The 22,958-nt window shown below is 37.9% G+C and overlaps 1 protein-coding gene across 4 annotated transcripts in view; it reads left to right on the top strand.

The window, feature by feature from the left end:
* KIAA2012 (KIAA2012 ortholog) overlaps positions 1-22,958 on the top strand; it is a 971,910-nt gene that overhangs the window by 772,689 nt on the left and 176,263 nt on the right. For all 4 annotated transcript variants that reach the window (XM_044075102.1, XM_044075103.1, XM_044075104.1 and 1 more), the window contains one exon: positions 6,223-6,412. In XM_044075102.1, the coding sequence (XP_043931037.1) occupies positions 6,223-6,412 (190 nt within the window). The remainder of the gene's footprint in view (positions 1-6,222; positions 6,413-22,958) is intronic.

The following is a 22,958-nucleotide window of genomic DNA, read 5'->3' as shown; positions in this document are numbered from 1 at the left end:
CCACAAATCAGGCACATTATGGCTACCCCCTAAAAATAAAGTAAAATTTCATACACAGACGTCTGCAGCCCAATGAAATCAATGTGAAAAAAGTAACTTGGCTATAAAAACAGGTAGAAATGAATACACTGAAATATGTGCGTGGTCTGGTTTGTGTAGTACATCTAATATCTTACACTTTGAGTTTAGGGAACATATTTCATGGTATGTGGCAAACTAAGTTCTCTAATATTACAGTACAAGATATTTTATTTATTACACCACAGATTCTGATATATCTATATCTATATGTACAGCTATATCTGTATGTTGTATTTCACACTCTTTTGCATGAACATTGATCAGATTATGCTATAGACAGACTGCTGAGGTCAGCTATAGTATACTGTGGATTTTTGTCCTTTGCAGTTGTGCAACTTTGAAGTTATTATATATAAGTAAAAGGGTGTGGGGGCAAGGCCTCCATGTCAGGGGGGCTTTGGTGGGTACAGTCCTTCAAATAAATGCAAGTTTTGTTTTTACTGGGAGGTGTGGTGCATTTAAGTAGTTTTTGAGATTTTCTGTTCTGTTACTAGTCTCAAATGCAAGGGTCTTATGATTGCACTTATGATCAGGTTTGCTAATGTTGTAGCACTGGCCAATCATTCATGTTCAACTGTGGTAAGAGTTCAATATTCCCTGTAGAATCTAACATAGACACAGGCTCGCACATATGACAATTCAATAAACTGTCAAATCATCAGGAGTCTGTGCATCGAACAGAGCACATTGACTTCCAATATACTGAATAACTAAAATAAAGTATGTTTTGCAAGGGACAAGCCCCTCTGCACCTCCATGTGAGGGGCACATACCCATCCACCCATCTGAGCTCATACAACAGTGTAGGAAGGGAAAAACTATCTTGCATGCATTGTTTGGCTATCTGGTATACAGATTCCCATTGCAGTGCTACAAAATTACAGCCTCCTAAACAACTCAAACCCTAACACAACACCACAAAATCATCATCTCCCCATAACAGTGCAGAAGATAACAAACTCATTGAGCTATATACATTTTGCAATACTGTGGAAACCCATAAATCAGAATTTGATAATACTGTGCTGACCCATAAACATCACTCACACATACACATGCACACACCCACACACACACACACACACACACACACACACACACACAGCCAACATAACATGGTATTGGGAGTAGTCTACAATAACAAAATACCTGGGATGAAAACTGAATTAAGCCAGATTCAAAACCACATAAAGCAGACATTGCAACGTGCAACCCCAAACTCGTTTTAGTAGTTGGTGACTGCATCCTGCATAAAATAGACATACACCTCATTAAATGTTACAAGGAGTCCAATCCATGGCAGTGTTATGCCTGCCTGGGACCAAAATTAGGGACATTTCAACTAAAGTAAAAGCAATTAAGGGTAATTATTACACAACCATTGTTCACATTGAAGGGAACAGATTAAGGATCTCCTCCTTCTTGGACATGCAGTAGGATGTAGCAATCTTAGTAAACACAGGAAAACACATCTACTAATCAAAAACCTCCTATCATCTCATATGAACACCTGCATAGCATACCAAGGCAGATATTTGACATTCAGTCAGTGTGGCTGATGATAAGGGCCACAGACAGGGGATTTAATACCTGTCACCCTGGATTGAGATGTTCAGTAACCCAAAGCCTTTCCACATGATGGGCTTCATGTCTGTCCATGGGAAGTACAAGTACTGAACAGGAGATTTTCCATGCCAAGAGTGGCATTTTTACTTCTATTCAATTTCTGCAACAGAATGATAGATAGATAGATAGATAGATAGATAGATAGATAGATAGATAGATAGATAGATAGACAGATAGATAGACAGACAGACAGAGAGGTAGATACATAGAATACAATAAAATAAAAATGCACAAGATTAAAAATCTGAGGTAAGGGGATTTGGTAAATAAAAGTGTTGCAAAAATAAAATGGGTCAGTTAGAAACTTTTCTATGCTACATAGCTCTCAACTGTTGGGATTTTTACAGAACATCCAGATATTTTCCTCATATTTTTGGTCTGTTACTTATAAAATACATGGTTTTCTGACAAATCATTGAGGATTAAAGTCACTAGATAAAGACATGTATTTGGGTTTCAGTCTTCATGTCCTTCAGAAAATGCATATCAAAGCAAAACTTGTTATTCTAGTAACATTCTAAGTCCGTAAGAGCAATATTTGACATTTATCCCTGATTTTGAGGCTTTGTCCCCCCCATTATTTTTGGCTGTGTCCAGATTTTTTGCACTAAGAAGTTGAGAAGTATTCTGTGCTAAGAGAATATTAAGATCTGTGCCATTGGTGAAACACCTGGATTAAATATCTGAAACATGTTGCAAATTGCATGGTAACTCCTGTCATCACTGCAGATCTGATGGGAGAAGTGCCACAATCTCAGTACCAATCTACTTTCTGATATTCCTGTTATTGCTGACTCTTCCATGAAAATAGGCTCCTTAATGAGTTCATTGGAACTCCCAGTCAGCAAATATAACTCACCTATGTATCTTACTTGTCTCTGATTTGCAATGACCACTCTGATTTTGCTTCAGAACTTTGCTTTGTCATTTATAAAATGCACAGTTTTGTGATAAACAGGGAGAACAATTATATAATCCCACACATTACAGTTAGGTATTTCAACGTTTTCATTAAATGCTGTCAATATTTAAAGAGTGCCACTAGTTCGGGACCTTTGCCTCTCATTATTTTGGTTCTGTCTCTGATTCTAGAGACCATTGGTTGAAAATATAGATTAGTTATGGAAATACGATGTGAACAGGTTCCACCTTACAATCTGTGTTCTGTTCCCACAACCTCCATTATCATGCTGCTGTACATAAAGCAAGTGGCTTACTCCAGCTTTAACTTTAAATTTATTAAAGTGTTTAGTCCTTAAGCACTTAAATACATATCCAAATGAAGCAATAAATGAAAACAGTTCAATGACTTGGAAGCAAACATACTAAAAATTATGCAAGGTTATTTAAAAGTAAGTGCTGTTTAGTACAATTTTATGATAGAAGTACAAAATACACAGAGGAATGTAAATTATAACAAAATAAAATGAAACAGCAGCAGCTCATATTCAGGCTGCCATTGATTAAATAAAAGATAATGTAACCTGGATAAGAAGTCCAAAGAGCCTTAACATGCTAATTACTCTGAGGCTAAGAACAATGAAAAAATAATTATGCTGCTAATGTCCAGAGGTACCCAATCCATAGAAATAAAAGGTCCAACATGACTCACTGTTGCAGGCACTAACCAAAAGGTTGACTCTTAAGGGTTTTCAAAAAGTAACAGCAGCATCCTGGAAAATATCAGAAAAGCATCCCCAGCAAACAAGGCAATGGCCCACAGTTCACAGCTCCTAGTTCTGCTGCTAAAAAATGGGCAATCACCCCAATAAAAAACTGGCAACAGATGAACACATCATCTCTGGAACACAACCACAAAGCCACTTATGATGTCAAGATGACAATGACACAACACTATAAAGTGACTACAATGTAGTAAACTGTAAACAAACAAAGATACACCTGCTTAATACTTAAGTATGAAATATTCAAGAATACTTGCTCGCAGCCCACTTCTAAGGAAAGCATGTGTGTCTATTGGGTCTTATATGTTTATCAAAAACTAGATAAAAATAAAAAGAATTACTTCATATTATAATTTTGCATCATATTGTAATGATTTGTGTCTAAACTGTGTCTGTATGCGACAGGCCCAAGCAGGAGTTTTGTGCTTATTTCTGGTGCCCATACAGGGGATAAGGGTAACCAAGCTAGTCAAGAAGGTACAAAGAAAGGCTACCATGGTAGGAAGGAAATGACAGGAAAGGAGTATGAGTACAGGTTACAAGTGCTAGATCTAGTCTCACTCGAAGATACATGCTGGGCCCATCTTATGTATAGGCGAACTAGGCAATCGCATAGAGCCCTCTTCTTGCCATTTTTGCAAGGGCACTCTTTTTTTATTTATTTATTTATTTATTTATTGGAGCAATGTTTCTTTACTGTAAAAAATAAATACATCACATGCCTTAAAGGAAGAAGAATATGCACTCAGGAACACTGGATGATCTGGGGTGCAGTGTTCAGCTCCACTTACAATATAAATCACATTTTTAAAAGTTGCTGGATCAGTGGAGTACAGAACATCATTGGATCAAAAAGTTGGAAAAAAGTTCTGAAATGCATCTCAGAGCATCTATAACTCCACGGCTTTTGAGTGCCTAGTAACCCCATGATTAATTTAGTTATTACAGGGTAGTCTTGGTCAGTTAAGATCTGCCAAAAGGATGCAGGAAAAAACAGAGCTGAAGAGTAAAGCTAAATTTCTTTCTGTCATCATGTTTTTTTTTTCAGGCAACCATTGGATGAAAAGGTTATTTAAAAACTCTCAAGGACATCTCAGAGTATCTAGAAACCTCATAGTTTTTGTGGTCCCCCAGATCCCTGGCTGAATGCTATTAATTCCACTGCAGTTATCACAGTGTGGCCTTAGTTAGTTAGGATGTGCTGAAAGGAGGCAGGTAAAAACAAAGATGAAGAGAAAGATTAGAGTTTTTTGTCATGGTTTTCATTCAGGCAAACATTAGATGAAGATGTTTCTTGTTTAAAAAAAGCAAAAATTGAATAATTTATGTAATATTGCTTAGGTTATATGATATATAGCAATATATGTGAAGTATAAGGTTTGTCATGTTAAAGGACAATAATGGGATTCTATTATTAAATGCTCAACTTCTCTGTCCTTTTTCTCCCTATTTACTGTCCCTGCTATGAATAAATAACAATACAGCATGTAAATATTTTAATTTGACTGTTTTTCCTCCACTAGAGCAGCACCTTACTGTAGTATGGTGGTTTCACTTTCAAAAAACTTTTGTCCCGCCTTGATGAAGCTTGCTGCTGTCTCCATTTCATTGATGTCATCAACACCTATGAATATAGGTAGTTTTCTGGCCAATTCCTTCTCCAAACTGACATTTCCATGACCTTCCTAAAAACCCACCTATGCTGTGATGTCACAGCTGCCTGGTCCTTTCCCTACCCATACAGAAAGTAAAGGCTAGAACAAGGAAACAGTACATGAGTCAAGTCTCCTGCTGTGGGCTGTCAGTCACAGGTGGTAACAGCTCAAATTACCCTTAGCACTTTGACAGCTAGGGAAGTTAGGTGTAAAGGGGGATGGGAGATAAGTCAAAGTAGTATAATTCAGGCTTCACAAAACACTGCAGTTTAGCCATTCTAAAAAGAAGCAGCAGTAAAAAGCACCTTGAAAGTCTGTTTTTGTAGCATTTTCACTGTGTTTTAAGTAGTCACTGAATGGCATGAAATGTTACTTAAAACTAACTGACTGAAAGACAGCAGTGTATGCATGTGAAATCAATGCAGTGACAGGAGCTTCAGGAAGAAATAGGCATATGTGACATAATTTTTTACAGACAAACACTGCATGATGGGACAGACTAAACAATCAGAATTATTTCAAGATGCCAGACCCTGTGTGGTCATACTCAGAAACTGGGTATAAAACTATTTAAAAACATGTAAATAGTCCCAGAGTGGTGTTAAAATGTAGGAAACACAAAACCATGATGAAATAAACATGTTTTTTGAGTCTGTGGGTGCGGTTCTCCTTTAATATAGTTTCATTACTTTTATATGAATGTAAATTTGCCTATGTCACAAGTGATAAGAAGGGAAAAAAGTAATATGGATAGTGTGAGTAGGCCAGAATGGGTTGGCCAGCAAGGAGAGGCATGGTGCCTTTTCACCTAATACATGGAAGATGCAAGGCATGATGTGGCTTACAACTCAAAAAGAAAGACAGAGGAAGGTACAGAGCTCAACCCTAGACATATGAGAGCACTTCTTACAGAAAGAATCCCAGATAAACTGAACAGTTTACTTGGAGGATAATATACTTTAAGACCCAGTCCTTCTAGAAGGTCAGAGGTTAGTGATAGAAGGGTCAAAGAAGAGTAACTGAAACATATTAGTTATATAAGTTGGACAGACTAGATAACTTGTCTGCCATCTCAACTATGTAATGTAATGCAATTCTAATATAGTGTGCTTGTATGAAATGGCATATTAAGTGTCAGTAATAAACCATCTAACCATTGCTTTATTTCCTTTAAGCCTGTTTCACAGAAGAGGCAGGAAGTGCCTGGAGGAAAAAACAAGAAAAAGAAACAGAAGCTCAGTGAATCAAGATCAGAGCAATCAGATGAGAGTTCAAATGGGACGCAGTCAACAGTTGTTTCTGACAAGAAGAAGAGCAAGAAAGAAGAAAAAGAGAAAAGCAAAACCAAGCCGGAATTTGTAGTCGGTAAGAAAGCATTATGGGACAAGGGTTAGTACTACTTTTATGAATCAGACATTCTAGGTCTGTTCTCACTTACAGCAGGAAGTTTCTCTCCACATATTGTACATTAGTGCTACTAGCCATCAGTATCCTATGTGTCAGTGAGTCAGATCTTTCAATTTAAAATACATAAAGTCAGTTGGTATGGAGTTTACATTTTTTGATCCAGGGACTCAATATCTATATTCAGTAAACCAGGACATTGATCTTTCTGACATCCTTGTTTCAAGAAGTCATAGAGTCAAGGCTCTTTCTTCATCACTACAGAGGGAAGGGAAATCAGGCCTCTACAGTCAGTGGTCTAACAAACCATGCTGTTGAGACTCTGCCTTCTTTAGTTGGCAAAAGCATGATGTCAAAGAGTCTAAACTGTACCATCACAGATCTTGGAAGCTAGTTAAACAGTTTGCCTTATCAGATAAAATAAGTCAAGGAGTCAGCATCTGCTTTCTGTGAGCCATTAACCTAGGTCTCAGTCACACATTAAGAACTCTGGAACATATCTTCTTTAGTAAATGGAAGTTAGGATGCCAGACTACTGTCTTTCATGACATAAGGAAAATATTGCTTGTTCGTGTTCTGCCTGTTGTGCTAACAATCTTCAACTATCAGAGAAAAAAATTATCTTCCTGCACTGACAGCTGTGCCAAAATAAACATATATTTAAGTAAGGCTATAAGTACAAAGCCCCCATTCTGAAGAGCCAGAGTCTTGGAACTCAGAAAAGGTGTGTTTTTCATTGTATGTTTGTCTTCTGAGCTGCTGTAATGCATTAAAATCACTCTAGGTGCTTCTTATAAAAATGAAATATGTTTTTTTTCAGAAAAGTGAAATAAAACAGTTGATAGGACAAACAAAACATGATATTTAATAAGCTTAACTTACTATATATCATGTTTGTCCTATCAAGTGTTTTGTTTTTTGCTTCAGTTTTGATTTTAGTACACTTGTCGGACAAATTTCCGGCAGAGGGGTTTTTTTTTGCAAAATAGCAGACATGGAGCCTGCTATACTATCATGATCTTATTTTAGTGCTTTCTTGTCCCTGTCCCAGACTCCATTTCAAGTACCCTTGCATGAGTCATGATAGACAAAAGGAACTGATGTTGTTATCCTCATCTGTTGAGATACAATGGCAGCAGTGTGAGTCACATGCATCTTACACACCTTCTGTAACAGGAGTACTTGTATTTTTTCCCTGAATGACTACGATACGCATTTCAGTCAGAACTTGTTTTAAGCTATTTCACAGCAATTACACATTTCCAGCCAAAAAGCAGCTAAACTGGAGGCTTTTGTAAGGATTGTCATTTTGTAGTCCTTTGAAGGGACAGGTGGAGCTGAAGAAGAATGTCCTCGTCTCAAAACAGCATGTGTGAAGACTACAGATCAGATTTGTGGTTAAGCCACATGCAGAAATAAGGTACATAAGAAAAGCTGGTGTTGGAATGCAGAACTTCAGGAAGTTATTAAAAAAGGAGTGAAAGAAAAGGTGAGAGATATAGAAGACATGCCACACTAAGAAGGAATACTGATTGGCTAACAAAGAGTCTAAGAAAGTAGCAATTCTAACAGCTTCCGGAAAGTGACTCCTCAGATAGCACAAAGAAACTGTATCAGGTTGCAAGGCAAAGCCTGAAAGATAAAGAAGATAGTCATCAGACACCATTCATAAGGGATACCAGCAATAGTCTGTTCATCAGTCTACAGGACATGAAAGGCAATAACTTCCAGAAGCTTCAGAATGAAGAAAACCCCACAGAAGTAGTACTGTTGCAGACACAGCCTACAATAAAAGGGGAAGAAGAGCTTACCTTAGAAGAAATAAGAACAGCACTAAGGAAAAGGAAGTCAGGGAAAGTGGCATATCAGATGAGGTCACAACAGATATGATCAAGATGCTTGGTAGTTAAAGGAGGAAATGGCTCTGGAGGGTACTCATAGCAGTATGAAGAGAAAGGAGTACCCCAGATGACCAGACAATAAGTATTCTAGTGCCAGTGTACAAGAACAAAGGGGATATTCACAACTGTAGGCATTACAGAGGTATCAAACTCCTTGAACACTGCATGAGAGTGCTGGAGAGGGTGACTGATAAACAAATATGCAGAGTAGTAGAAAATAAGATGGGAGATTAGCAATTCAGATTCAGCACAAGTGAACCAATGTTTTGAGTGAGACAGATGAGGAGAAGAAGCTAGAGATGATGAAAGAGTCTATCTGGGCATTTCTTGATTTAGAGAAAGCATATGACAAGGTCCCAGGAAATCTGATTTGGGCAGTCCTAAGATGGTTTGAAGTCCCAGAAAAATTGGTATAATTAATGCAAGCAATGTACAAGGATCCAATGACAGGATCCCAGTGGAAGTGGGTGTGCATCATCAAGGTTCAGCTCTAAGCCCACTGCTGTTCATACTGGTGATGGAATGTATTTGCAAACAGGTTGAATAGGATAGATCAACAATACTGCTGTATTTAGATAATGTGGCATTACAAGCAGCCTCTGAAAAGGAACTTCAGCAAATGATAAAGGAATGGAATGCAAAACTGAAAGCACATGAGAAGAAATGGAGTACAGACAAGACAGCTGTCATGGTAGCAAATGGGGAAAATCAGAAGAATCTAAAAAATGAAATAGAAATAGAAGGGAAAATAGTAGAAGAGGTTAACAGCTTCAAGAAAAAAGTGTCTGGAAGGGGTGGTTGAGGAGAAGGGAAATTTGAATAAAGAGATCAAAGCTAGAGTCAGAGGGGCTGCAGCCAAATGGCACATAGTGTCAGGGGTAGTTTGTGACAGAAGAATGCTAAAAAAACTGAAAAGTAAGAAGTACAAAACAGAGGAGTGACCAGTACTTCTGTATAGTACAGATACATGGGCAGTGAAGGCAGAGCAATTGAGGAAGCTAGATGTGATGGAGATGAAGTGCTTGACACAGGTGTTAAGATGCACACTGTGGGACAGATGAAGAAATAATGACATCAGAACATAAGCCAAAGTAGTTTCACTTGCAGGAAAGATCAAGCAGATGAAGCAGTACACAGTAAGGTGGTTCAAGCACATAGGCAGGAGAGTAGAAAACAATTTGGTGAAGATGATATGAGAGAGACAGAGAGAAGACAAGAGGAAACTAGTACATCCATCAAAGGGATGGATGGATTGTATGAGAGAAAACTTGTGATGGTCATGCAATACTGTCCAAAAGGTAGGACAATGCCACTAAATCGAGAGAGATGGCAACAGTTGATCATAGGCTCATAGGATCATAGGAGGTTACTAGGCTAATGGCCCTAGGGCCCTTTCAAGCCTAGCCAAGTACAAACCCTGTTCCCAAGAATATCAAGGTATTAAGCAGTAGTCAGCAACTATTGCCCCCGTCCAAGAGGGACACAGGTGAAACTCCAGGGTTGAAGTTGCGGTTTCCCATCCAGTCATTCAAATTACACTTAAATAGTGTCAGTGAGGGCTCTGCTTACCCTATTTGTTCCAGAGGAGAGGTAACTTCTGTGTGAGATATCTGTCTCTCCAGCAAGTCCTGTTGATGTCACAGATTAGGTTGAGTTCCCTAGAGTGAGTGCAGCTTATACCATTTGATTTATGGATGTGCAGCATTTCCATTAGAGCAGGATCTGAGATTGCTTTAGATGCGAGCCAGAGGTCACCTCTGAGTAGGCTGTAAAACATAGATTACAGTGACAGTGATTTCAGTCTGTCAACAAATGACATATGCTGAGGACCCTGAATTATCTTTATAAGAAACCTGTGATGTCTTTCCAGTTGCTGCAGGTGCCTGGGAAGGTACATACCAAAGGTAGCATTGTAGTCTATTATTGGCCTGATAAGTGAGGAATACAGGGGGTTTATAACATCTTTTGTTTGGGATGCAGCACCCTTACTTGTGAGGTAGAAGGTATAGAAAGCCTTTCTTATCACTGTTGAGATGTGGTCAAAGGAAAGGTTGCTGTCAACCTGTGTGCTCAAATCTCTCACCACTGATTCCATGCTTAGGGTGTTGTTGTTAATGTGGTAATCTGCAGGAACATCGCCTCACTGGAGGGGACAACAATGCATTTTTTGCATTGAGTTTTAGCCCATGACTTTCACAGCAGTCGTTTGAATGTGTAAATCATCTGGTAGGATGTTGACATCATCTGGGTACTCGATGACTGCACCCAGTTTGCAATCATAGCAAACTTTGTTAGCCATAGGCCTTTTGTTTTAGTGTGTACATCCGAGAAGTAGGTTCCAAATAATAAGGGCCCCAGGACTGATCTCTGTGGAATGCCACTGGTTACAGATCTGCTGGTGGAAGTAGAGTCACCTATTTTGACTAAGTGGGTTCCATTTGTGAGTCAGTTTGCAACCCACCTGACAATATACAGGTTGATCTCTAGCTGTGTGAGTTTATCAATGATGCCTGAGTGGAGATTAGTGTCAAAGGCCTTGATCAGGTCCAGGTAGGCCATATGCATGGATTTGCCTTCATCCAGTGCTTTGGTAACTGTCTCAAAGAAGCCCATCAAGTTCAAGAGGCAGGATCTCCCTTTAACAAATCCAAACTGGATTGGTTCAAGCATTTGGAGGTATTTGTTGATAAGGTCCATGATTATTCTTTCAATAGCCTTGCAGATTAGTCTGGTCGGGCCTATGGTTCTATAGTTCCCAGGGTCTGTGGAGGCACCTCCTTTATGTAACGGGATTATAGTTGCTGTTTTCCATTCAACAGGTACAAAACCAGTGCTTAGACTGTTGGTTAAAAAGAGCACCCAGCAGTGCTGCTAGTTCCTGTTTTAATCCATTTAGAATGCAGCCTGGGAAATTGTCAAGTTCCATAGAGGCTGTGTTTTTTGCTTTGGCGAGAGCATTTATGACCTGGTCCTTGGAGATACTAGGCAGAGGGCAGGTGGTAGGGATTCTTTGGGGGATATGTGGCAGGAACAGGGGGAGAAGTTTTCACTGAACCTGTCAGCTAGCAGGTTGGCTATTTTTGCATGTTGATGCAACAACCTGACTCCATGTAGAAAATGGGAGAAAAGAAGGTTGATGATGATGAAGATGATTAGTGGTGAATTGCATGGAAATGTCCTGAGCACAGTACTTATAGGTTCATAGGTTTATACTAGGCCACTAGGGTTTTTATTGGTCTAGCCATGCAACCTAACTCAGTTTTGTCCCTGGGTACCTTGTACACCTATATGGCGGGGGTATGTTAGTAAAGAAGTAGCTAAGGGTTATGTGTGGGGGTATGTTAGTTGGGGATTAATTTATTTACTTTCAACCTCTGTCCATCAGAGACATGGGGGCCAGAGCAGCGGTGAATTTGCAATTTCTCATCCAATGTTTTGTTTGAATAGGGTCAGGCATGCACTTTGCTTCACTTGGATGTGGAACTTATTCCATAGTGCTGAGATCCTTTGAGACACATATCGGTCTCTCCAGCATGTTCTATTTATGTTGTAGGCAAATGTCTGGTCCTTGGATCTAGTGCTTCTGGTGCTGTCCATTTTGCAGATATGCAAGAGATCAATCAGAGATGAATCTGAGGATGCCTTATGTGCCAGGCATAAATCTCCTGTAAGTAACCTATAGGAGACTGAGTACAAAGATAGGGCCTTAAAGCAATCTGTGTAGGACAGAGTATTCATACCATGGATTCTCCTGGTGAAGAATGTTTGAGGGCAATTCCAACTGTTGCAAGTGCCTGTTAGTTACATGCCAAAGGGGGCACTGTAGTCAATGATGGGTCTGATAAGGACTGAGTAAAGGGGTACTGTAACTACCTTGGACCTGGATGCCATACTCTTGCTTATGAGCTGGGTGACAGAATGATTTTCTTACTATCTTGATTGAGGGCTAGATTACTGTCTACATATGTTCCCAGATCCCGAACTACCAGGTCAACTCTCAAGAGTGTTTTATCAATGGAGTAATTAGCTTGAGTGGATAATTTCCCAAAAAGCTATATAAAGCATTTATTCACGTTGAGTTTTAATTCATAGTTTGTATTAGACTTTCTTGTAGGATGCTGGTGTCATGGAGGAATCTATGGTAGCTCCCAATTTACAGACATCTGTGAACTTGATGAACCAGAGGGCTTTGACATTAGCCTTTACTTCCAAGCAGTAGATGGAGTCCAAGGGGTATTCCACTGGAGACCATTCTCTTGGTAGAGGTAGTCTCACTGATCCTGAATTATTGGGTCCTATCTCTGAGCCAGTCAGAAGTTCCGTGAGTTATATATTATTCTTATTTTATTCTTATTTTATTTTTGTTTTTGTTTTCATTTTTGTTTTTTTGTTCTGTTTTCGTTGACTGGTGGTGGTTCTATGTTTGAATGGAGTTAGTGTGAATGTGTTTGGACAGGCATAGATGGGTTAACAATGAGTATATATTGTGTCATGTTATGTATGCATTTGGATTCTTGGAAGTGGCTATTTTGGTGAGGTGATGTTGCACCTAGTGGGTTGGTGGTGTGTGATTTTTGATTGGCTGGTGTTGTCTATTTGATGTGTGGTTTTGGTTGAGTGTTTTGTTCTTGGGGGGGGGGGGGGGATTTGGCTCAAAAGCTTGGATTTAATTAACCTGTTTGTGCGTGGATGGTCGTGTTGTGCCATTTTTGCTACTACATCTGTTGGAAACAGCAGATTTTGCATATAAACAAGATCATATAGAACTTTTATTTTCTTTTTTAAAGAATTCCTGATTTTGCATCTCAGTAATGCCATTTATTACCTGTATTACTGTATTATTTATTGTTATTACTTGCTTTTTAATTTGTATGTTGTTGTTTAAGTTGTATTTGTATGTTGCTTAATTTTCTGGAGCTTTTCTCTCCAGGACTCCATTGAAAATGGGCTCCACGTGGCTCAATGGACCATCCTGGCAAACAAACTACAAATAAAATAAATAAATATAGGGATTTATGCCTAGTTTTGATAGTTTGTCAATAATACCTGAATAGGGTATTGCATCAAATGCCTAGGTCAGGTCAGGGTAGGAGGTATGTACAATTTTCCCCTCATCCATAGCCTTGGTGACCCTCTCAAAGAAGTCTACCATGTTGATTAGGCAACACCTTCCCTTAAAGCCAAACTGGGATGGGTCCAGTGTCTGTAGGCTGCCAAAGTCCTCGTTAATTATTTCCATAATAATTTGCTCCATGCCTTGGCATATTAGACTTTTCAGACTGATGGGTCCATAGTTCCTGGGGTCAGTTAATGGTCCACCCTTATGAAGAGGGATGACCATTGCAACTCTCCAGTCACCTACTACATAACCTGTAGTTGGAGTGCCCCAAGGGATCTTGCTGGGTCATGTTTAGGCTTTTTTGGAGGCAACTAAGGATATTATTGGAGCCCACTAAAATAGTGTTTTTGCCCTAGGGGGGGCTAGAAGGGATGTTACATGAAGGAGTAGGGGGAGTGGAGGTGAAGTTAGAAGTATATTTATCAGCCAGTAGATTCACTGTGTCACCTTGGTCAGTGAAGATGTGCCATTTATGACCAGTTCTGCACACTGCTGAGTGTTACTTTTAAGGTTCCTGACATAGCTGAAGAAAGCCTTGTGATTGCCCTTAGCATCAGAGGCTATCCTGACCTTGCAATTTGCCTTGTTGGACTTTATTAGACCTTCTAGTTTCTTGTTTAGTTGAATCTGAGACTTATTGACTCTGTGAGAGTTGTTCCTTCTGATTTTGGAAATGACGTTTTTCTTTTGTTATATACCCTCTTAAGGTAAGGATTCCAGTGGGATTTGGTTTTGGTATTACATTTGGGCTTACTTCTAGTAGGTACAGCAGTCTTGATGTTGCCATTTACATGTTTGTATAGGGTTCCTGTGAATAATTCTGAATAGGTAGCTGTGTTCTCGGGGTTTGGAGAGCTATGAATTTTGGCAAATTATTGCTTAATAGGATGTAGGTTGATTTAGAATAGTTCCTAACTGTTACAAGTTTAGTTGTTTTTTCTGGGTTGATTTCTATTTCAACAAGGGAGAGTGCAATGCTTTCCCATATTGGAAGTACTAGGTCCAGCAAGTTTTATTTTCTGGTAGGAGTGCACACTTTCTAGTCCAAGGTGTTCATGTTGATGAAGTTCAGGAAACATTGTATTTATGAGTTAGACAAAGTGTATGTTTCCCAGTCTATAGAGGGGTAGTTAAAGTCTCCCATGAATAGGATATTTGGTTGGATGGTGAGTGCCTCTAGTAGGTCTAGGTAAGAATTGTGAGCTGTGGGTCATACAGGGTGACCTGTAGCTTGCTGGGTCATAATAGGTAATCTTGTCTATGGAGACTTTGACATGGAGTTGTATGTGTTGCTAACGTAGATCAAGACACCTACACCTTTAGCTCCTGTCTGTGCTGCTGTTGGCCTAAATGTGTGGAAGACACTGTAGCCTTGCACTGTCAGAGTACTTTTGTGGCTTTAAATCAAGTCTTGGTAACAGCACAGATGTCCACATTCTCCAGAGTGAAGACAGCTTGTATGGTGTGGAGTTTCTTGTTTACTCTCCTAGCATTGAGCAGTAACACCTTAAGGTTGTTTTGAGTTTTGTTTTGCTATGTTGGTAGTTTTGTCATTTTTACATTGCCTAAAAAAGTCTCTAAAAGAAGGGATAAAGTTTTAGCCAATATCCAAAAGCCCAGTGGGAACAGGTGCAGACCTTCCTTAGCAAAACAATGTACAGTATGTGTGAAGGATGTAATGTATATGTGTGTGTGCTTGACAACCTTGTTTGTAAGCAATGCTTTTGCATCCAAGGAAGTTATATAAGTACATTTATCACATACTGTGCTAGTTTCTTTACAGATTAAAAGGTTGTCTGAGTACACGAGACAATTGTGATATTGTCTTAGGATGCCATTATCTGCCAAGCAGGCCACAGTGACATTAGAAATTGCATATCCATGTTATCCGGACCATTACTAGGGTTGGACTGTTATGATTTAGAGACTTGGTTTTACAGGGGTCACCTGAGTGGTGTCTAGGGTTAAGGCTGGATTGTGCTATAATCTAGTACTAGTGCTGTTCGATGCACTGACTAGCTGCCCTAAGCTAAGCTTCATGCAAAGTCTTTCTGTGTTATAGATTAAAGTCCTAAATACTACCTGTATAGGTAAATCCTGCAAATTTGCTACGATAGAGGGCACAGCTATTCACCACTGTAAACACACCTAATTTTATAGCAGACAAAAAAAGCTGAAACTAACTCCTGTGCTCTCTAGACAATAAACAACTACAATTTGAGCTCCTTGTGGTGCTTCCCAACTCAGATAGATCAAGTTAACACCTTCTGCCACAAGATGGATGATCCCGGAATTTCTTAATCTAAAAGTACAGCAAGAGTAGCTCTCAAATGCAGATTAACACCAAACAACTAAGCTTCTAAAAAGCCCTCTATCTGATGAAAAAATCTCACTTTAAGCATCTTTGTGTGTTTCCCAGCTCAGGTAGATCAGGCTACCTTTCTACTGCTACTAGAATTGCAGTCCCAGTATTCATAATACAAAAACACACGTTGGTTAGCCAACAGTAAAAAGATATCAACTAGCTAAAACAAGTAATTCTCACTTTAAACCCCCTGTGTGTTTCCCAACTCAGACAGACCAGGCTGCCTTCTTAATGTAAAAACACACTTTAGTTAGTCAAAAGTGAAAAGGTATCAGAAGAAAATCAAATAACTAGCTACAACAAGTAATTCTCACTTTAAGCTTTCCTTTGTGTTTTCCAACTCAGACAGAACAGAATACCTTTTTACTCACACTAGAATTGCAGTCCCAGTTTTCTTAATGTAAAAACACACTTTAGTTATTCAAAAATGAAAAGGTACCAGAAACAAATCAAAGAAGTAGCTACAAGTAGTAATCCTCACTTAAGCATACCTGTATATATCCCACCTCAGACAGACCAAGCTACTTTTTCACTGCCACTGGAACTTCAGTAAAAGCCTTTATGTAAAACATACTTTAGTTAGCGAAAAGTGAATAGGTACCAGAAACAAATCTAACAACTAGCCACAAGTAATTACAAGGCAATTAAAAAGCAGATAAGTCAGCAATCAGATACATTCACACACGCACACTTTAAGACAATTTCAAAGTACACTAACAGCCTCAGCCTTCCCAGTTTCATCTGTCAGTACCCAGTAGGAAGATCACAGAAGATAAGAGCAGGAGAAGTTTCCAGGGCAAGGTATACAGAAGATGAGACTGGGAACAACTCAAAAGCCTCCAAGTTTAAAAGCACAACACAAAAAGGGTAGGTTAGTAGGAAAATTTCAGAAGACAGTAAAAATGCAACAAAATGAGAGCCCAGTCAGAAGTGATTTAAAGACCTAGGCAGATTACAGAAAACACTTGAAAATACTATACTATAAAGCACTGCAGCTATACAAATACCTTCATTTAATATTTTTTATCTTCAGCTATAGAACAAACGCAGTAGGAAACAGACAAAAGTGATTTAATTAGTAAGATAAGTGCAGTATTTTAAATGTAGTTTAAATGTACCTCCCCAGATTCAAAATGTTGTCCAATGCTTTTCTTTCAAACTTCCAAGATTCCAGCAGTCCCAAGACTAAGAAGGATAACTGCTTGTGCAATGTAAAATACCATAAAGACTGGGTTAATTACCACAAACATTAATCATAACTTGCACAACTGGCTAAAGCTGACTTTTTGTTTTAATTTTGAAATGTGACTACAGCACAGAATTAGATGAGCAATGCTGATGATCCAATTACCAGTTGAGAGGAATAACAGTAGATACTGTAAAACCTGAATCAATTTATATATGTAGCTTCAGAGTCAGAAGAGAGAGAATAAAAATGCAGTAAAATGAGAGCCCACTCAGAAATTATTTAAATACCTATTTAGAGCACAGAAACCACTTGAAAATACTATAATATAAAGCACTGCAACTATAAAAATTCCTTATAAAGATGCCTTCAGTTAATAGCTTTAACTTCAGATACGGAATAAACACAACAGGAAACAGACAAAACTGATTTAAATGGTATGTTAAGTGCAGTATTTTAAATATAGTTTAAATGTACGTTTCTGGATGCAAAATGTAGTCCAAATGCATTGTTTTCAGGCTTCCTGCAGCCCAAAGACACTCCTGCTTGTGTTTGTCTCATACATTTTTAAAGGAATACAAAACATGTTCAACATAATTGCTGATGACACAAAGACAGATGCAATAGTGGAGGATTGGGAACGAGTCTCGGGAAGGATTTGTAAAGGCTGAACAAGTGCTTACAAGGCTGTAAAATGAGTGTCAATGCAAATATGCAAAGTACTGAATTTAGGCTACAATAACCCTGGTATGAGGTATCAGCTGGAGGAGTAGAACTGATGGCAAAGGAGAAGAAAAAGGATCTAGAGATGATGATCACATCTGGAGTGAACCACCAGAAGCAGACAGTGCAGTGGTGGCAGCAAACAAAATTCTAGGGTATATCCTCAGGGGAGTAAATTTCAGAAGCAGAAAGGTAATGTTTATACTCTACAGGGGCTGATCATGCCATATTATGAGTAACATATGCAATTAGAAAGCTAAACAAGGAAATGGACTCCAAGCTTCTAGAAGGAATTCAGAGGAAAGCCACTAGAAAGACTACTGGGTGTAAGGGAAGGGATATGGCTAGTGCATGGAGGCAGTAGATCCCTTCTTACTTGTGACCAGAAAAAACTGGGATATCAAAGTGATATACAATATCACATCAAGGTGATGTGAAGGGATTGCTCTGAATAGGAAGGACAGAGGGGGGGGGAGACCAACAGCATAGCGTAGTTAGTAATTACTCTCTGGATGTCCAGATATACTTTTCACTGACACAGTTGCAAACCTATGGAATGGACTACTGCAATGAGTGGTGGAGAGGGACTCTATAGAGGTAATTAATAGGGTATGAGAGGTGGAGAAGAGTAACAGGGAAGGTAAGCCTGGAGGGGAGGAAGAATGTGAAATCCACATAGGCAATTAGATAGGCTTATTGTCACCCAGCAACGAGGCAAATGTAATATAATGTAACACAATGTAATACAATATAACATAAGGGACTAATACAATGTAACATGACTTAATCTAACAATGTAATGTAAAGTAACATAATGTCATGAAACTGTAGGAAATCTTAAAGAAATACTCTGTGAAGCAAGGCTGGTAGACTGTCAGTGGGCTCGTCTAGAATGAATAACTTTTACTATGAAACAACGTCCACCCACCAGGCAGAATACTGCTTCTTAGCAGTTAGTGCAAAACTGAAGAAACTGTAGAAAGAATTTTCTGTGTAGGATATCTTGGATAAATCCAGGACTAGACAGTGACATTCCTGAATATTATGCAAATGGCCACTGAAAGAAGCAAAACCCACTTGCCGATATTTATAGACTGCTAGTATCATTATTGAAATTACATTTAAAAATCATCCTCAACTTTACTGCTCTGCCTTCTGTTTTGGTGAATAATCTCCAGCAAACATACCTCTCAACCTTCTGCTGATATTAAATGCAAGTCCCAGCAAATCTATTGAACAAAATTGAGCAGGTAGAGATTCTTATCAGGTCAGACCTGCCTGTCAGAATATTGGAGCAAAACCATATTACTTTATCAGTCTAACCTAGGTTGTGTAGCCAGTGGTCAGATTACCAGTAAAAATCTGATTTAAAAAGAAATTCTATGTTAACTTTGGCAGCAAATGAACTCTTACATTAAAATTAACTTCTTCCAGCAAAGCTACTGCTGAGTACAATGTTTCATTAAAAGCTTAACCTTCAAAAGCAACATTAAAATGCAACTGTCTTGCTTGCACTATTGAAATCTCTATATTAATAATTATATTAATTCAGTGATTGTAAGTTAAGCTCTGCCTTATACAGTGCAAAATGAATAGGACAGAAAGTAACTGAATATCCAACCACACAATCCTAAACGTACATATTAATTTACACATTGTGCCTTAAATATCCACTTATTATCTGCTTACAACCCATGCACTTCTTTGCAGTGTAAAACCATGTTATATTACAATGCTATACTTGCAGTACTTGTCTTTCCTATATAAACATGCCCCATGCCCAACCTAACACATGCGGTATGAAGCAAGGTTTATTTGAGCAATGTCTCATTGTCCCTTGCAACATAATTTATAAATACAGAGAGCAGAAAGCTGCAAGCTGACAGCTTATGGCATTCGTGTGGCCTGCCTCACTGAGTCTGAAGCAATTGTTTAGTTTTACACATTATTTTATCTTTATTTCAGCAAATCTTCACACCTTATCTTGAAAGCATAGCCTAGAACTACACTATCTGTGTCTGAACATTTACAAATGCATTGTAGCAGTGGTTTCAAGTTTAACATTCAAATGAACTAAAACAGTTTTAAGGAAATGACAATAACCAAAATTAAAGGACATCTCCACCTATGTGTAAGTATGTATACATCAGCTTTCTCTCATCACAGCATGCCACACTAATGTTGTTCTATCATTTGGTGCTCTCTGCTCTAGGTTTTGCATAATATTTCAGTTATTGATTATTCACTGTCCTTTTCTGGATACCTCTACTTATTCTACATGTTAATCTGTATTTGTGCTCACCTATTAGCATAGCTCATGACTAAAAAGGGTCTTCGGACCAAATCACTCACCTTATTAATAAGCAGACAAATAATTTAAATGACCAAAGTACTTTCCTTTGCTTTTCACCTAACTCTGAGTGCATTTCATATAAAGAAAACAAAATGTTATTACCCCATATTTTAAGTGTTCATCTGTCTCTGGTTGACTGTCTTTATACCGTGTCAGCTTTATGTGAAATTCCACATTATATTCCATCATAACATCTGTTAAATAAGTTGAGCTAAGTAAGTGAAAGAGGCAATAGTTGGTTACAATTAAACATTTGCTAATTATGTCACTAATTCTAGCTGTAGAACCAATAAAAATCTTTCAAGGAAAGAGATAGTAGGTAAAGGCCACCATTTTAATCTGATTATGGAATTACTAACTTCACACTTCAAACTAGAAAATGTGCTTTCAGGGCTTCAGTTCTGTCTGAACTAAAGTCAGAAAATCTTTCAAACTTGTCATTCAAATGTACCATAAATTTCTGTCAACAGATTATTTAAAAAAAGTAATAAAAAGACAAGTGTGTCATTGCAAAAAGACAGTCAAAAAAGCAAGAAATTAACAGTACACTCTTGTAAGGCAATGAAGAGGTAGGGTCTAGTTTGCTCAGATTTATTTAAATGTTTAATTCTGTGCAATTAAGCAATTTAAAAACTAAAAACTAACAGTATAATTAAAATAATGGACAAATTATACAGACAACACTTACATTTATGCAAAACAGTATGACAAAATTATTTTCAAAATAAGATGTCATTAATCATACTGCAATTAAATCATGGACTAAAAAAAAAATTTCAAAATTCCATCAAAGCATTCCCATTGCTAAAGTAGAGGTGGTCAAGTAATTTATTTATTTACATTTGTTGACCGGGAGTGTCCGACTGGACGTAGGTCCATTTTCAGCAGAGGCTCAGGGAGAAAAACTCCACAGTTAAAATAAACAGACAGTAGTTACATTGGATTACATAGCGATTAACAATTTAACATAGCAATTGCTTAAAACATATTTACAGATGAAGAACATAGTACATCAGTAGACAACTAGAATCTTTATCTGTGAAGTACATAACAGACATTAACAAATAATCAAATAAGATCCTGCTGTATAATAAGTACTAGGCTTATGAGCATCTGAGCTTGCTATAATCAAGGTAGTTAGTGGAGTGGAAGTAAGATCAATAAACCATTGTAATCCAGTAGGAATGCCAGTATCCCTAAGGGAAGTAGCAGCAAAACAGAGCTTTCCAGTTTTCTTGGCACAGCAAAGTCAAAGTAAACTTTATTGTCATACAGATCAACACAGAGGAAAAAGTGCATGTCACTGCTAGAAATTTCGATACTCGGGCTCGTACCATTAGAATTATAGTTTACAGAAGGAAGATTAATAATAATTTAAAAATACTGAAATAGAAATCAAAAATAAGATACTAAAATAAACACAATAAAGTATAAAGTGAACTATGTAGATAACAATGACATACTGCACATAAATAATGGGTTAGGCTATGGGTTTGTTGTTCAGCAGTCTGATAGCACGTGGGAAGAAGCTGTTATGGAATCTGGATGTCCTGCATCTAATGCTTCTGTAGAGCTTCCTTGTTGGTAGGAGTTTGAACAGTCCATAGGCCGGATATCCCTCAGTAGTTTTCGGACTCTGCCATAGCATCTGTTTGAATATATGTCCTGTAGGGACTGAAGGTTGAAGCCAATGATTTTTGTGGCTTGTTTAATGATCTTATCCAGTGCCTTCCAATCGGCTTGAGAGCAATTTCCATACCAGACAATGATGTTGTTTGTCAGTATGCTCTCAATTGTGGCTCTGTAGAAGGTAAGTAGGACCTGTGGGGGGAGACAGGTGTGCAGAGCAACAAAGTAAGATTTAGATCTTACTATTTATAAGGAAGACAATAGGTTGATATCTAAGATTTATGAGAAAGATTTTCAGAACAACATGTATTTACATTATTCTAGTCTCCATCCTAAGAAAACAAAATCTAACATTGTTAAGGACAAGTTAAAAAGGATAAGCAATCTTACTAAAGATGATAATGTTTTCGTACAAGAAGCCAAAAATTTCTGTAAAAGAATGGAATGTAGAGGGTATCCTAACAAGGATATGAATAAGTTGCTAGAGAAAGAAAAGTATTTAAATGTGATAGTACAAAAAGAAGTGAATATACGCATAAGATAGCACTAGCAGTGCAAAATAGTGTTGATTCTAAAGCTATAAAAAGTATTATTAGTAGAAATTGGGGTATTTTCAAAACTAATAATGAAATTATTAAAAAGATAGGTACAGGGCCCAGGTTTGTACAAAAGAAAGCTAAAATTATAAAGATTTCTTTCAAAGTAAACTGAATAGAAACATAAAAGCTGAAGGTAAAAAAGGAATGAACAAGTGTTTTAACTGTAACATGTGCAATTATTTGTATACTAACTGTAGTTAAATTGAAGTGGGAAACTATGTAGTCAGAATACCAGGAAGCTTTTCATGTAAGAGTAAAAATATAGTTTATTTATTAATGTGCATGGATTGTCATGCTTTTTATGTGGGGAGAACTACCAGGGAGCTCAACAGAAGAATTTACGAGCATAAGTATGCTATTGCCAATGGAGATGAAAAGAATGTTATGTGTAAACACTATAAAGTAAATGCAAAGTTAACTTTAAATGTTTAGTATTAGAAGCAGTGAGTAACACCAAGAATATTATTAATATAGAGGAAGAACTGAGATGGCTAGAGTACTGTTGGCAAGTTAAATTAAATACATGTTTTTTCCCTGGTCTCAATAATAGAGAGGAATTTGTTATGTACTTAAAAAGAAAAGGGTTAAAACACTGACTTTTTTTAGAACTTTTGTAGAAGTTTTATTTCTCT

Source organism: Protopterus annectens, chromosome 6.part0 (genome assembly GCF_019279795.1).
Source record: "Protopterus annectens isolate FY-2018-M chromosome 6.part0, PAN1.0, whole genome shotgun sequence".
NCBI classification, from domain to species: domain Eukaryota; kingdom Metazoa; phylum Chordata; order Ceratodontiformes; family Protopteridae; genus Protopterus; species Protopterus annectens.
The sequence above is the reverse complement of the archived record's forward strand: the minus strand, read 5'-3'. Positions and strand labels throughout refer to the sequence as shown.